Below are 14,109 nucleotides of genomic sequence, written 5' to 3' on the forward strand. Positions count from 1 at the left end.
TTGGGAAAAGTGAAAAAGTTGGATAAATGAGTCCCCCATAAAATCACAGAGAGAAACAAATTGAGACGTTTGAAGATCTGCACTTCTTTGCAGTTCCGACAGAATACAGACGGAATTTTACACAGGATTGTGACTTATGATGGAAAATGGATTTTGTACGATAACCGCCGACATTCTGCGCAATGATTAGATGCGAATGAGGCTTCGAAACACATTTCAAAACCGAATTTTCACCCCAAGAAAATTATGATGTCTGTATGGTGGTCTAGCAAAGGTATCGCTCACTATTCTTTTACTAAACAAGGTAAGGCTATAAATTCTGATAAGTACTGTCAGGAAATTGCCACCAAAAACTGTGCGCTCAATAGTCAGCATTGGTCAACAGACATGGCGTGTTGCTGTTGTACGATAACGCTAGACCACACATTGTAAAACAAACCGTTAAAAAAATCGCCGAATTGAACATTGAAGTTCTCTTTCACTCTCCCTATTCTCCAGATCCATCTCACCAACAGATTATCTTTTCAAGCATCTGAATGCGTTTTTTGGTGAGCAAAAATTTCAATGAAGAAAGAAGTGTAAAAAATGCATTTAAAGAGTTTATCGATTCACGCTCTCCAGATTTTTTTAGAAAGGGCATTGATGAGCACTTGAATCACGTTGGCAGAAGTGTATTAAAAATAGATGGAGACTATTTTGATTAGTTATGGAAGTTTTAAATTTGAAAAATACATGTTTCAACTTTATATTTATAAACGGCCATTTCATTTACACCAACCTAATATTACTATGTATGTTCTCGTTATGTTTAATTTCATTGGCAACGTCTAACAATATAGTCTGCGCGAACTAGCATTTCATTGCTAAGTGTCACTATTGAAATGTTGTGAAACTTTGATCAATGAAATAAGAGTAAGAAGATCAAGCTAGACAACATAAAAAGAAACGTAGAGAAAATGTTCAACATAAGATTTATTGAATGGAATAATTAATAATATATCGCCTTGATTCATATAGTATTACATTTAAATGCATTAATATTAATATTATAATAAGTATTGAAAGATATTTATTAGATTCGGAAAAATAAACGGAGACCGACTGGATTTGAATTCGGGATCCCTCGCCTACTATCAAGACACTTAGTCTGCACGACTGCGACAGCTTCTCTCTGTTAGCTGTTTATATTCCGAATCTCTTTCATGACCGCTTACGGTCGTCTATTTCTTACAGTATATTGAAGTATGTAGAACTTCTGTGACAAGTAATTTTGATAATATATTTTAAGTATTATCAATATATTTTATGTTTATGAATATAGTTTAATATATTATATTTTACTTGTAATCGTATAACATTATACGAGATATAATGGAATATTGATGCGCCAAACATAGCCTCTCCTACACAAACGTCAACCTCACCTTCTGTTCTTAAAAACTTGATATTCTCTATTTACACAAACGAAGCTCTGGCGACCAAGCATAGGCGGAATAACTTTAACACTGAATTAGGAGGAAATACCATTCGATCCCAAACTAGGCACAGTGCCTGAGGTAAGTCTGGAGACTATAGTTGGCAACCCCAATACCAGACTCGGATGCGATGGACTAACCATCTGTTCATTTAATCTAAAACTAACTGATTATTGAAATCGAAACGAGCGAGAGCCGGACTGATTTTATGAGGACGATCCTGGGCACTAAACAAAGAACGAGATTTGGCTGCTGGAACATAAGTACTATATTTGAGTCTTTCCGACTCGCCCAGGTGATACGGGAAATGAATAACTACAGACTAGAACTCCTGAGTTTAAATAAAACAAGATGGCCGGGATACAGTGAACACATAGTATCATCTGGCGAACTTCTCTACTCAGGTAAACAACAACACCACGAATGGTATAAGTCTGCTTCTGAGTGATCCTTAAGAAATATCTATTAGATTGGGAACCAATATCAGAAAGAATAATCGCTGCACGCTTCAATGCAAAGTACAAGAAAGTATCAGTCATCCAGTGCTATATACCAACCAGAGGAGAAAGAATTCTTCTATGCACTCAATGCTATTATCCTAAAAATAAAAAGATCAGATATAGCCATACTTATGTGAGATATAAATGCAAAAGTAGACAATAATAATTTGGGTATGGAAGGAATAATGGAAAGGCATGGTCTAAGAAATGAAAATAGTGATTTATTCGCGCATGATTTCTGCTTATCAACTTGCAATAGGTGGAACGCTGTAATGTCCTCATAAAATATCCATAAAGAAACATGGGTGTCACCGGACAAGAAGATCAGAAACCAAATAGATCGTTTTACCATCAGCAAGAAGTGGAAGAGACCTCTATTAGATGTGTAGAGCTGCAGAGGGGCTGATACTGCAAGTAACCATCATCTCATCGTAGGGGCAATCAAATTAAAACTAGCGACATTGAAATCGAATAAGGAGATAAGCAGAATAAAATTTAATACAAATCTCCTCAAACTACCAAATATAAGAGATAGATACAGATCGAAGATTGAACAAAGGCTCGCTTATCTAGGTACACAGGAGGAAACGACTAGTAAGACATGGCATAAAATACGAACCAACATCACTGAAGAATACTGGTCGCAATTCAGTATTTATGCTGCAAGAGTGCTGAGGATAGAAAACTGACTTCGTTGCTCGAGCAGCTCAACAGGTGGCATGAATACTTTAGCAAGGCTCTTGCCTCTCCTCCTGTAATAACTGAGAAGCACAGAATCATCGCATTTATCGCTGCCATCGCGCAAGTCGAAGATTGAAACAGGACCACCAACTATCAATAAGATAAAGAGAGCTCTTGGTCAATTAAAATCAAGGAAAGCCGCAGAAGCAGACAGCATCCCGCTCGAAGTATTGAAAGCATGTCCCAACACTTTATCCTCTACTTAAGAAATGCTGGGAAGACGAACGCATACCGGAAAATTGGAGAGACATATCACTAATGGACACAATCAATAAATTAACTGCCTTAATAATCTACAACCGCATCGTAGAACATATTGAACCTAAAACAACACACAAGCCGGTTTCAGACCAAACAAATCCTGTGTGGACCACATTAACGTTCTAAGAATAATTATTGAACAAGTTCCACTCTCCATTCTTTGTAACGTTTATTGATTTTCAAAGAGCCTTCCGTCACACCGTCTACAGTGCTATTTGGCAATCCATGCGGGGAATTGGGATCCCACAAAAACTAATAAATATTCAAGGAAATGTATGATAATGCGAACTGCAAAATATCTCACAGAAATAATTTTATTGAGCCGGTTCCAATAAAAAGAGGAGTTAGACAGAGCTGCATTTTGTCATCATTGCTATTCATCATAGTCCTGGACAGGACTATGACAGGACTATTAAAGATACCGATGGATGTATCAAGAAGTTTGGTATACCATTTCAATAAAAGACTGGAAAATCTAAATTATGCAGACGATATTTGCCTTCTTGCGCATACGCAGTCAGATATGCAGTATAAGCTGAGGGCTTGCAAAAGAGACACAAAAGATAGGACTTTTAATTAACATCAATAAAATTAAACTTTGGAACGAAACGTAACATAAATGATTGGAACTATTGCAGAACTATCTAAAAATGCCTGCAAAAACCTGGTGGAATTCCTAATAATGCGGTATTTTACTCTTGTGATGTGGTGCCAGTTATCAGATTAAAAATTTGTTTACAAATACTTAAAGATCGGAACTCTTTCTGAAACTTATCAGGAACCATAGAACTCATTGAGAACTATAAGATTTGACAGTTAAAATGAATTTTTCGGAGGTTGCGGTGCCACGAGAAGTTAGTATCTTTTATTTTCAAAGTGTCATTTTTCTAACTATTTCGACGGAATTATTGTTCTAATCTATCAGGAACTGTGAAACTATTGTAGATGCAAATGGAACTTGCATAAAAACTTACGATGCAAGAAGATGAGGTGCCAACTTCACACAGACATAAAGTGGCCATTTTTTCCCATTCAGTCCATATGTTGATTTCACGTACATGAAGCAACACAGGACAAGTAGCCGGTATAATGCATTCTCAGAGATATCCGATATCCAGCAAGTCTTTTCACTATGATTTAGTAAATATATCTCACACAGAAAGCTTTGTTCATGGATGTAATGTTTAGATTAATATGCTATCTAATGTTATATCTTAATTTCTTCTATTTGATTAGTTTTCTAAATATGGATGAATGCAAACATCTTATATTCTTATACCGTGACCATATCATATGATATCATATTATACACTATCGCATCGTTTCACACCGTGCATATAGTATATTAACAATAAAAAGTTTAGTTTAATTATTTACTTAAAAAATGTAATTTCGTAAAGCAAGTATTTTAATAATGGTTTAGTTGATAAAAGATGCAATTCCAGCATATTTTTGATATGTAGATGCTCCTAAAGAATTTTAAAAAATTTAGAAGAATTTTACATAATGTAATTTGTAAGGGCCGATGAATGATAGTAGAGGAAGATAATAGGCATCATCTCAGAATTGGCTCAAAATACGCAATTCTGAGCACTAGGCATGTATTATGAGACTGTCCAGAATAAATTCCGATCAGAGTTATTCCATTTTTTCTAGAAAGGATAATACAAATCTAGGAAATAACTGAATAATTCCAATCGATATTTATTTCGAATCAATAACATATATCTTGATCTAACATTGAAGATCTATCAATTGTTTGTTGTATATTGCTCACATTAGTATTGCCTTAATCAGCAATGTGAGAATAGTATACATCATTGTATACATTGACATTAATCATAAATCGATTACAGATGATGAACTAACCTTAGATGGATCCAAGATAGTATTCAAAAATGATTTTGATGTCAATTCTGGCACATGAATCTTTGAATGATAGGCAGAATTGCTGGTATTTTTATTATATAATTTCTGTGTTCTATATTGCTGTGAATTGTCCGAACGTAATGTTCGTTCTAATAAACCTTGCGTATAGTTATTTATGAAATTGACAAGAGCATACTCGCTGAAATCATGATGCATAACGTATTGACTTTCCAGCTATAACATAAATAAAAATTTAATAAAAAAACAAGATATTGTTTGCAATCTATAACAAATAAAAATGGGAAATTTTGAAGATCGAAATTGAGCAGTTTTAAATAAAAAAAATTTTTGAAATAAAAAACGTATTATACTTAAAATGTAATGTTGTCAAAACTTACTGCAGCATCTAAGATTACAACAGCAGTTTTATTTTTTCGTTTTGAGATATCAATCCCAAGATGTTCTGCAAAGTGGAAGTAATGCAAACTGTCAATAGCTATCAAAGCTAATGTCTTATTGGTTTTACAGACCGATTCTTTTAAACTGATATTAAATTTCCTTGGAGAATCTTGCGGGAACAATGACGGATGATAATCATTTCCAGCCAACCATTTTTTGCAATTCTCTTTTAAAAAAACTTTTTTTACCATACTTGCAGATCGCGAATCATTTTCCTCTTTCAATAGTGATGACTTATATTTTATATTTGCATGGAATCTTAAAAAAATTTCATTCTTAACACATTGTTTTAAAACAATATATTAAATATAATAAATAGATAATATAAATATATATATAATCATATATAATGTGCGTGCGTGCGTGCGTGCGTGCGTGCGTGCGTGCGTGCGTGCGTGCGTGCGTGCGTGCGTGCGTGCGTGCGTGCGTGCGTGCGTGCGTGCGTGCGTGCGTGCGTGCGTGCGTGCGTGCGTGCGTGCGTGCGTGCGTGCGTGCGTGCGTGCGTGCGTGCGTGCGTGCGTGCGTGCGTGCGTGCGTGCGTGCGTGCGTGCGTGCGTGCATGCGTTTAAACTATATATATATATATATATATATATATTTTAACACGCACACATGCATACAGACACAATTTTAAAAAATATATATATATTTGTGTGTGTGTGTGTGTGTGTGTTATCGTTTGTAAAAAATTTAATTAATATTACTTCTTTAATTTTGATTCTTCCTGTAATTTCAATGGTACATAATTTTCGTCATCATCATATGTCTGTTTTTCATGTTGTCCAATCGTTGTAATAGAAGTTGTAAATATATCGACATTTTTACATATATCATCAAATCTTTTAGAAACAGTTGTACAAATTTCCTTCCTAAATGGATTCATCGCTTTTGTCTTACACAAAAGACATTTATTCATTGCAACATTTGCACAACAACTATTATTGATCCACTGCTGAATCGATATGCTAGCTATCGATTCTTTTATTCGCTCGGTATAAATTCTATTCTTCTCTAAAATATCGACGCATTCTTCATTCTTAGAAAAGTGACGAATCACTGCTGTACGTCGTTTTGCTTCCAGACGTGCAATTATATCTTTTACTAGCATACTATCAGCGCAATTATAATACTGTAAGCTTATCTCTCTTATCTAAAACACAAAAATATTTCAATATAAGTTATATAATTATTTAGTTAAAGAAATATTAAAAAAATATTATTATATTTTCAACTAATATCGAATAATAATAATTAAAACTGTATATAAAGGTTATTATTATTTTTCATTAATCACAATATTTTTATCAAATTTGCATTAAAAAAATCTTATTAATTCTTTGTAAATATTTAATGAATTTAAAAGAAGATATATAGACTTATTAATTATTTATAAAATTATTTGTATTAAAAAACAGTCAAGAGAATAATGTTACAAAATAGTAATATACCAGATTATAAATGTAATTTTCTATATGAAGAGGATTTCGTGGTGTAAAAAGAAATAAGACAGGTCCTTCATGGAGATAAGGTGCAAGAGTAAGTGCTTTAATTCCAGGAGGCTGTAGCCATAGAGATGGTTGATGAATAGAACTACTGATCCAATTCAGAATGTTTCCGGAAGTCCATTCATTGCTTTCCGGATAAATCTAAGGATTTTTTAAAATGATATATTATATAAAATGAATAAAGGGATTCATGTACACTTACTACAGATTCATTCCACATAAGCAAACTTGCTGAAGGAAATTTATAAACTCCATAACGCAATTCACTAGACGATGCGCTAGTCACTATAGCAAAAACCAATTCTCTATTAGGGTCTTTTTCTAATGATCGTATTGCAGCCTTATAGAACTCTCTGTATCCAGGAGTTCTATCCAATCGTGTAAAATTAAAATATCCAACAATTACTGCCTGCAAGTTGTCAAAATAATTATTGAGATAATTATTAAGATATACATAAATTAAATTTTTCATGATTTATTTTATATAAAAATTAAAATTTTATTTGATATAATTAGTATTAAATATATTTGTAAATAAAAGTTAAATATATTCATTTTCTTCCTTGAAACAAAAGAAGATTATACTACATTATTTTGTTAATTGGCAAATGAATTTCTTATACTTACATCATAGATAACCAATAATTCCATTAATTGTTCCTTATGTGTTATTCTAATAATAGGATTCATTATCGCATCAAGGAAACGAATCATATATGGAGCGGTACGAATTCCTCTATAATTAATGCCAGAATCTCTAGATGGATACAGCATCAATACTGGATAACCATGAATTTTATTATACTGCATTCTGCATTCTGAATCAGGATGCCAACAATTAATGGCTGCGAAGAAAATCTAAGAACACACACAGTGCTCAAGTATTTATGAACATATAAAGAAATAAATAGAATTATGATTTTTGTACCTGTGGATGATAAAACTGAGCAACGGTTTCAAATTCATGTCGAAGTACCTGGCTTTCTGCATCCCAAGGTGCATAATACATAACAAAACTGAAATCTGCTTGTGTGATTCTCTCAATCAATGCATCTAAATGACCCTTATAGAAATCTAATATTACAGAATTCTGATCGAAAAAAGGTTTTGCTATGGGAGGCTTAGAGAGTTTTGATGGTCTATAAATTCACAATATTAACATATACATATGTTGATAATATATTGAAAATAAAGTTTATATGCAATTTGTTTGATTCAAGAATGTAGATTCATTTATTAATTTTTGAAAATAATTACAAAAAAATATTGCAAATAAATGTTATTTAAAATCTATATAATAATTAAACAAAGTCACAAATTATGCTTTTTAACATTTTTAATAAGTTTTATTTTTTTTTTAATGGAATATATTTATTTCATTAGATTTTTCAAGAAGATTTTGTAATAATAAATTCTATACTAAATAATAAATTTTGATTTTCAATAATTATTCATGAGATGTTGTCATCTATGTTGTTTTCAGATATAAATGAAAAAAACAATTTTTAGTAAGAAAAAAATGTTCACTAATTTTTATTTAAAATACTACTAAAATTTTTTATTTAATTCTGATATTATTTAAGTAAAATGTAATTATGCATTTGTAAAAAAACGAATCAAATTTTGTCACAATTTTTTAACACTTTCAAATAGTGATAAGTCAGTAAAAATCATTGCATTGAAGTGAATTAAACTTAAATTAAAGTTTGATCCTTTTTCTTGACAATAAAAAAAAAATAAATTGAGTTACATACAATGTTTAAAAAATGGCGGATATTAAATATAAATCTTGAAAAATGGAAAAAAAAATTTTTTTTTTCACTAAGGTGTTCGATTCAGAAAAGTCAACTGCTTTGTATAAATAAATAAATTTGAAACCATGTACCTTTCCATAAAAATACATAATTTCAAACTCATTTATTTCCTAATAAATCTATTACTTAAACATTTTTCTACAATCTTTTTTGATAAAGTTACATCATTTTGAAGAAAATGTTATAAAACAGATATCTTGATGAAAGTGTCGAACTATAGTGGTTTGCGCACACAAAGGCTAATATTTTATGTGTCATATAAATTTTTTGTAAAAGTTGATTTTGTAAAATTTAAATACACAATGAAAAAATTCTCAGAGACTCAAAATCTTTTTAGTTGTAAAGCTGCTTTATTCTGCTGAATTCGTCTAATAATCATTTAAATGATATGAAAATTTTTCAAACATGACATAATGATTGTGTTCAGCAGAGAAAACAGCTCTGCAACTGTTATAAAAATCTGTGATATGATTGATTTTTGCCCTTAGTTCCTCATGAATCTAAATCAATTATATTGAAGAATCTTACAATAATTGCAAAGCTGCTTTCTCTACTGGACACAGCCAATACTAATTCCGCAAAAATATATAATTATTTGAAAAAATCATCATAGAATCATCATTTCAAAAATTGAAGATAAAATCAAAGATGCTCTTGAAAAATATATATAGTAAATTTTTGTAAAATTATTTATTTGCATTTGTTTAAACAAATGTTTATTATCGATTAATTTTTCCCATTTTACAAAAAAAATTTCTTGCAAATCATTTTATTATAACAAAACAAAAAAATTTTAAGATTTAAAGTTTACCTTTAAATTTTTTTTTATTTCTGTGACTTGTATCTAAATTATAGATTTTACAAGAAAAATTTACCTATTTTGCAACATTTATTTCAAAACGGTATAACTTTGTCAAAAAATATCATAGATAAATGTTTAAGTAATAGATAATAAATCAATTAGGTTTCCTGGATAATATATTAATTTAAAAGAGAAAAAACATGCCCATTTTCCAAATCTTAATTATTTAAAAAATGTTTTTGTAATTAAATTAACTTTCTTTCAATTGTCAAGAAAAAGATTCAAGTTTTTTAATTCAAGCATTTTAAGTTATCACCACTCAAAAATGTTAGAAAATTATAATAAAATGTGATAGTCTCTTTTATGGATTAATATATAATATTTATAATATATATAATATTATCTTTATATATAATATTTATCTTTTCATGTGACTTTTATTATTTCTATATTTTCTAGCCTGGATATAAATAATTTTTTAATATTTCTAAGCATTTGTATAATTATTGTAATTTTCATAGTAGCTGTTAATTTTTCACATAATTCTTTACTTTATATTACTAATAGTATAATTTGTAAACTAATAAAATAAACTAATAAACTAATAAAATAAATATATCATTTCATTTAAAAAAATAATATACATATACATATACATTATATATATTTATACATAACATTTATACAGTATAAAATTATTTAAATAATTATTTTCTTTAATAATAGAATAATTTTTTAATAGAAAGTAAGTTTAATAGAAAATATTTTAAGATCTATATAATGACTAAGACCTGGTGACACCAGTGATATTTTGACTTTAAGTGACAGTTAAAATTGGATATACCAAAGCAAAAGCAAAATCTAAAATGCTTTAAGTTGCACTTAATTTTAATAAGATAAATTGAATTTTAAGTAATGCTTTGACTTTGCTGCAACAAATTTAAAGTTTAAGTCTCGCTTAAAGCCAAAATAACATTGATGCAACAAGACTTTAAACAAAATTTTTTAATTCCTTTTGGAATGTTTTTAATAATTTCTTAATTTTTATAATAAATATAATAAATATTAGACAACAAATATTGTATATAAAAACATATTATGTATAAAAATATATTACATACAATTATATACCCAATACTTACGAGCTATGCAGAGCAGCTAGAGCGGTAAAGGTAATTGCAAAGAAAAAACAAATAATTTCATAAGAAAACATTTTAGCGGCCAACCGTTCTTCTATTGCCAGCTTCTCTTTAACCATGTCGTTATTTGATTCGGACATGGATGTTGATATTGACGTAGTCTGGCGTGGTAAATTATCAGTATTTTTCGGCGAGTTTGTCTCGCGCTCTTCGTTAAATATTCGCTCGGCCATCACATGCCCACACCATACATCAACGTTCAGCACATCGCCATCACACTGGTATTTTTTCCTCGAATGCTCTCTTTCTTTTGACACTTTGTAATCATTTGGGTGCTTTCCATTTTAGTGACACAAGTCGACACAAGTATCATTTTGTCCTTGTTAATCATTGAAAGCTAAGAAAGATAGAACGATACTTGTGTTAACTGTGTCACTAAATAGAAAGCACCATATATATATATATATATATATATATATATATATTATGAGTGCGTTCCTTTATTCACTCCGAGTACTATCAATACTACGAATAGCGTTCCGATATAGAGAGCAGTGCACTACGAAAGTACTGCCTTGAATTCTATGACGTCATTGATTTTGATGTATTTCCTATTGTAACGAGGTTACCAACGAGGTAAAGCAGTTAGAGCACAAAGATGGCTGCTTTCATGGAGACTGAAATAATCTTGATGCTGAAGAAAATAAAGCGTAATATCAAATAATATCAAATAATATAATATAATAAAATTATTATGATATAATATTATGAAATTATTTATTATTATAGTTTTTTTATTATTTATCATTTATTATTTATTTATTTTTTATTACTATTAATTATTTTTTATATATATTATATTTAATATATACAATAAAATATTTTTTTTTAATATCAGATATGTCAGCCATTATTTCAGTTGGAGCTTCAGAAAACATACTGCAACTGCGTTCCGTTTTATAATCTTGAAATAGTTAAGTTTCTCCTGACTAGTCACCGCGGCTATATTGGAAATCGTGACGTCATAGACGAGAAATGACACAATAAAGTTTATGACGGTAGTTTTGCAAATAAAGAGATATTTGAAAATAACACCTGATATGGCTTTAAGACACTTGTGAAAATGGGCAGCTGCTATCTTTTCCCTTCCTGATAGTCAATAAATAGCTGTAAAAGGCACGTGAAATGAAGCTTGTTCAAGCAGGAAACACACGACTTAATAATTGTTGAAAGAAATGGAAAAAATGCTTTTACATATAGGGTGCGTGCCTTTATTCACTTCGAGTGCTCATGCTATGACGTAATGGAAGTGTACTACGACTATTTCGTTTTAGTTTCGTGCGCTTTCCAATTTCTTCAAGATTATAAAGCGGAACGCAATATTTTCTGAAACTTCAGTTTTTTGAAATTCCAACTAAAATAAAGGCTGACATATGTAATATTAAAAAAAATATAATTATTATATATATTAAACATAATATAATATATATAATATATTATATATAATATATATTAATATTATATATATATATATATATATATATATATAAATATAATATTATATATATATATACTATATATATTATGAAATTATTTATTATTATTAATTATATATATATATAATTAATAATAATAAATAATTTCATAATATTATATAATATCATAATAATTTCATTATATTATATTATTTCATATTATACGCTTTATTTTCTTCAGCATCAATCAAGGTTATTTCATTCTCTATGGAAGCAGCCATCTTTGTGCTCTAACTGCTTTACTTCGCTGTTGCAGTAACCGCAATAGGAAGTACGTCAAAATCAATGACGTCATAGAATTCAAGGCAATATTTTCAAAGCACTATTGCGTCATTCTATCCTTGTTTTACATCTAATGAACAATAAAGATAAAAATGCTTTGAGCCTAAACCGGACCGCGGCCTCGAAGTGCATTGCTCTCTATATCGGAACGCTATTCGTAGTACTGACAGTACTCGGAGTGAATAAAGGAACGCACCCATAATGTCCGATGATAATTTTAGTTGCCGCCCATTTTTACGACTTTGGTAAGTACGAAACAAGTCATATCTGCATGATTAAGTACACAATAATGAAAATAGTTATTATAAAAAATTTCATTGTCCGCATGTCACTTGTAAAAATGAAAATGTATGAATAAGGATAAGGATAAGATGAACAAGAATGTATGAGCTTCTATTTTTCACCGCGACAGTACGTCGCTACCGTCAACGCGGAGTTCTTCGCTGAGTAGTCAGGGGCCTTAAAAAGCGCACGAAACTAAAATAGAACGATAGCCGCAGTACATAATCATTACGTCATAGCATGAGTGAATAAAGGAATGCATTCTATTTATGAGTCGATAAGTGACGAATTATTGATTTAAGTCTATTCTACAATTGCGTAAAGGTGATTGTAGAATTGTGGAAGTAGCAGAAATTGTGAATGGCTGCGTTTAACGGATAAAATAGTTCTGTAATTGGTAAGATTCTTCAATATGATTGGTTTATATATTTAGATCCATGAGAAATTAAAGACAAAAACCAATCATATCAAAGATTTTTACAACAATTGCAAAGCTGCTTTTTTTGCTGAACGCAGCCAATGTGAGTGAATGTTAATAGGATGAATATTAACAATAATCTAGTTTCCAAAGTCTTCAATTCGATTCTACTTTGGTGCGGATCAAATTTAAGGGTCGACAGGAGTGACGGGCAAATTCCAAATTGATATTGGAGATCTCGTGAGATGATACTCCGAAACTCCGACCTCAGGTTTACCAACGCCGAGAAATAAAATTTCAGTTTCGATGTATTGGTGTGTGTCCATACACGTACAAATAATCGCATTGCTCACGCGGACGTACTGCAGAGAGGAAAGATAGAAAAGGATACGGAATTACGTTCTTTCACATGCCATTCTTATTCTTCTATAATACTATGCCGATGATACACGAAGCACCGATAGCGATCAAAATCGAAGCATATCGTTTTGCTACAGCCTGTAAGTCTATTCTGTAACTTCTTAACGACAGTGTCGTTACGTTGTCATTGCGCAGGTATAATGTATGGAAAAAAAGCTGCATAACGACATCACTAGCTAGTGAAACTGTCGTTAAGAAGTTAGAGAATAGGCCTACTGGAAATGCTTTCTGGCCTTTTGAGATAGAAAGCAGTGATGCAATAAAACAAATGGGCACTCACTTTTTATGAATTTTTTATTTGCATATGTATATATATGCGTATACTTATAATATCTAAAATTTATATACATGTTTCAAAATATATAATGATAAATAATGGTAATAGAATAATAATAAACAGGATGAATTAATGCAAAATAGAGTGGGACACTTAACTTGCACATTTCAAAAAACTTGTAAACTATAAATTGTAAGTTGTACGAAAAAGTTATATATAAAAGTTACATAATTTCGAGAGGATCATTGTATAGTGTATAAATTTTTTTTATAAGTAAAGGCATTTAAAAAATTTCAAAATCAACATTATTTTTTTAAATGGACTCATATA

General features: G+C 30.3%; 1 protein-coding gene and 1 long non-coding RNA gene across 8 annotated transcripts in view; both read right to left on the reverse strand.

Moving 5' to 3' along the window:
- LOC148936048 (uncharacterized) overlaps nucleotides 1-4,832 on the reverse strand; it is an 8,665-nt gene extending 3,833 nt beyond the window's left edge. Inside the window, exon 1 of the long non-coding RNA XR_016139954.1 lies at nucleotides 3,952-4,832. This is a non-coding gene — a long non-coding RNA (uncharacterized LOC148936048). The remainder of the gene's footprint in view (nucleotides 1-3,951) is intronic.
- Nucleotides 1-11,021, reverse strand: part of LOC105434197 (thioredoxin domain-containing protein 11) — a 69,169-nt gene extending 58,148 nt beyond the window's left edge. For 4 of the 7 annotated variants that reach the window (XM_089080064.1, XM_089080062.1, XM_025220113.2 and 1 more), the window contains exons 1-8: nucleotides 10,569-11,020; nucleotides 7,739-7,949; nucleotides 7,438-7,668; nucleotides 7,013-7,219; nucleotides 6,754-6,951; nucleotides 6,010-6,455; nucleotides 5,245-5,563; nucleotides 4,847-5,080 (exon numbers count right to left, since the gene is read on the reverse strand). In XM_089080064.1, coding sequence (XP_088936190.1) covers nucleotides 4,847-5,080; nucleotides 5,245-5,563; nucleotides 6,010-6,455; nucleotides 6,754-6,951; nucleotides 7,013-7,219; nucleotides 7,438-7,668; nucleotides 7,739-7,949; nucleotides 10,569-10,798 — 2,076 coding nt within the window. In that variant the 5' untranslated portion in view covers nucleotides 10,799-11,020. Of the gene's footprint in view, nucleotides 1-4,846; nucleotides 5,081-5,244; nucleotides 5,564-6,009; nucleotides 6,456-6,753; nucleotides 6,952-7,012; nucleotides 7,220-7,437; nucleotides 7,669-7,738; nucleotides 7,950-10,568 lie in introns of those variants that run through there. The other 3 variants (XM_089080061.1, XM_089080060.1, XM_089080066.1) reach the window with 3 other exon arrangements.
- Between the last annotated feature and the right edge of the window lie 3,088 nt (nucleotides 11,022-14,109).

Source organism: Pogonomyrmex barbatus, unplaced genomic scaffold, assembly GCF_055798465.1.
Source record: "Pogonomyrmex barbatus isolate J1 unplaced genomic scaffold, ASM5579846v1 scaffold3, whole genome shotgun sequence".
Taxonomy (NCBI): domain Eukaryota; kingdom Metazoa; phylum Arthropoda; class Insecta; order Hymenoptera; family Formicidae; genus Pogonomyrmex; species Pogonomyrmex barbatus.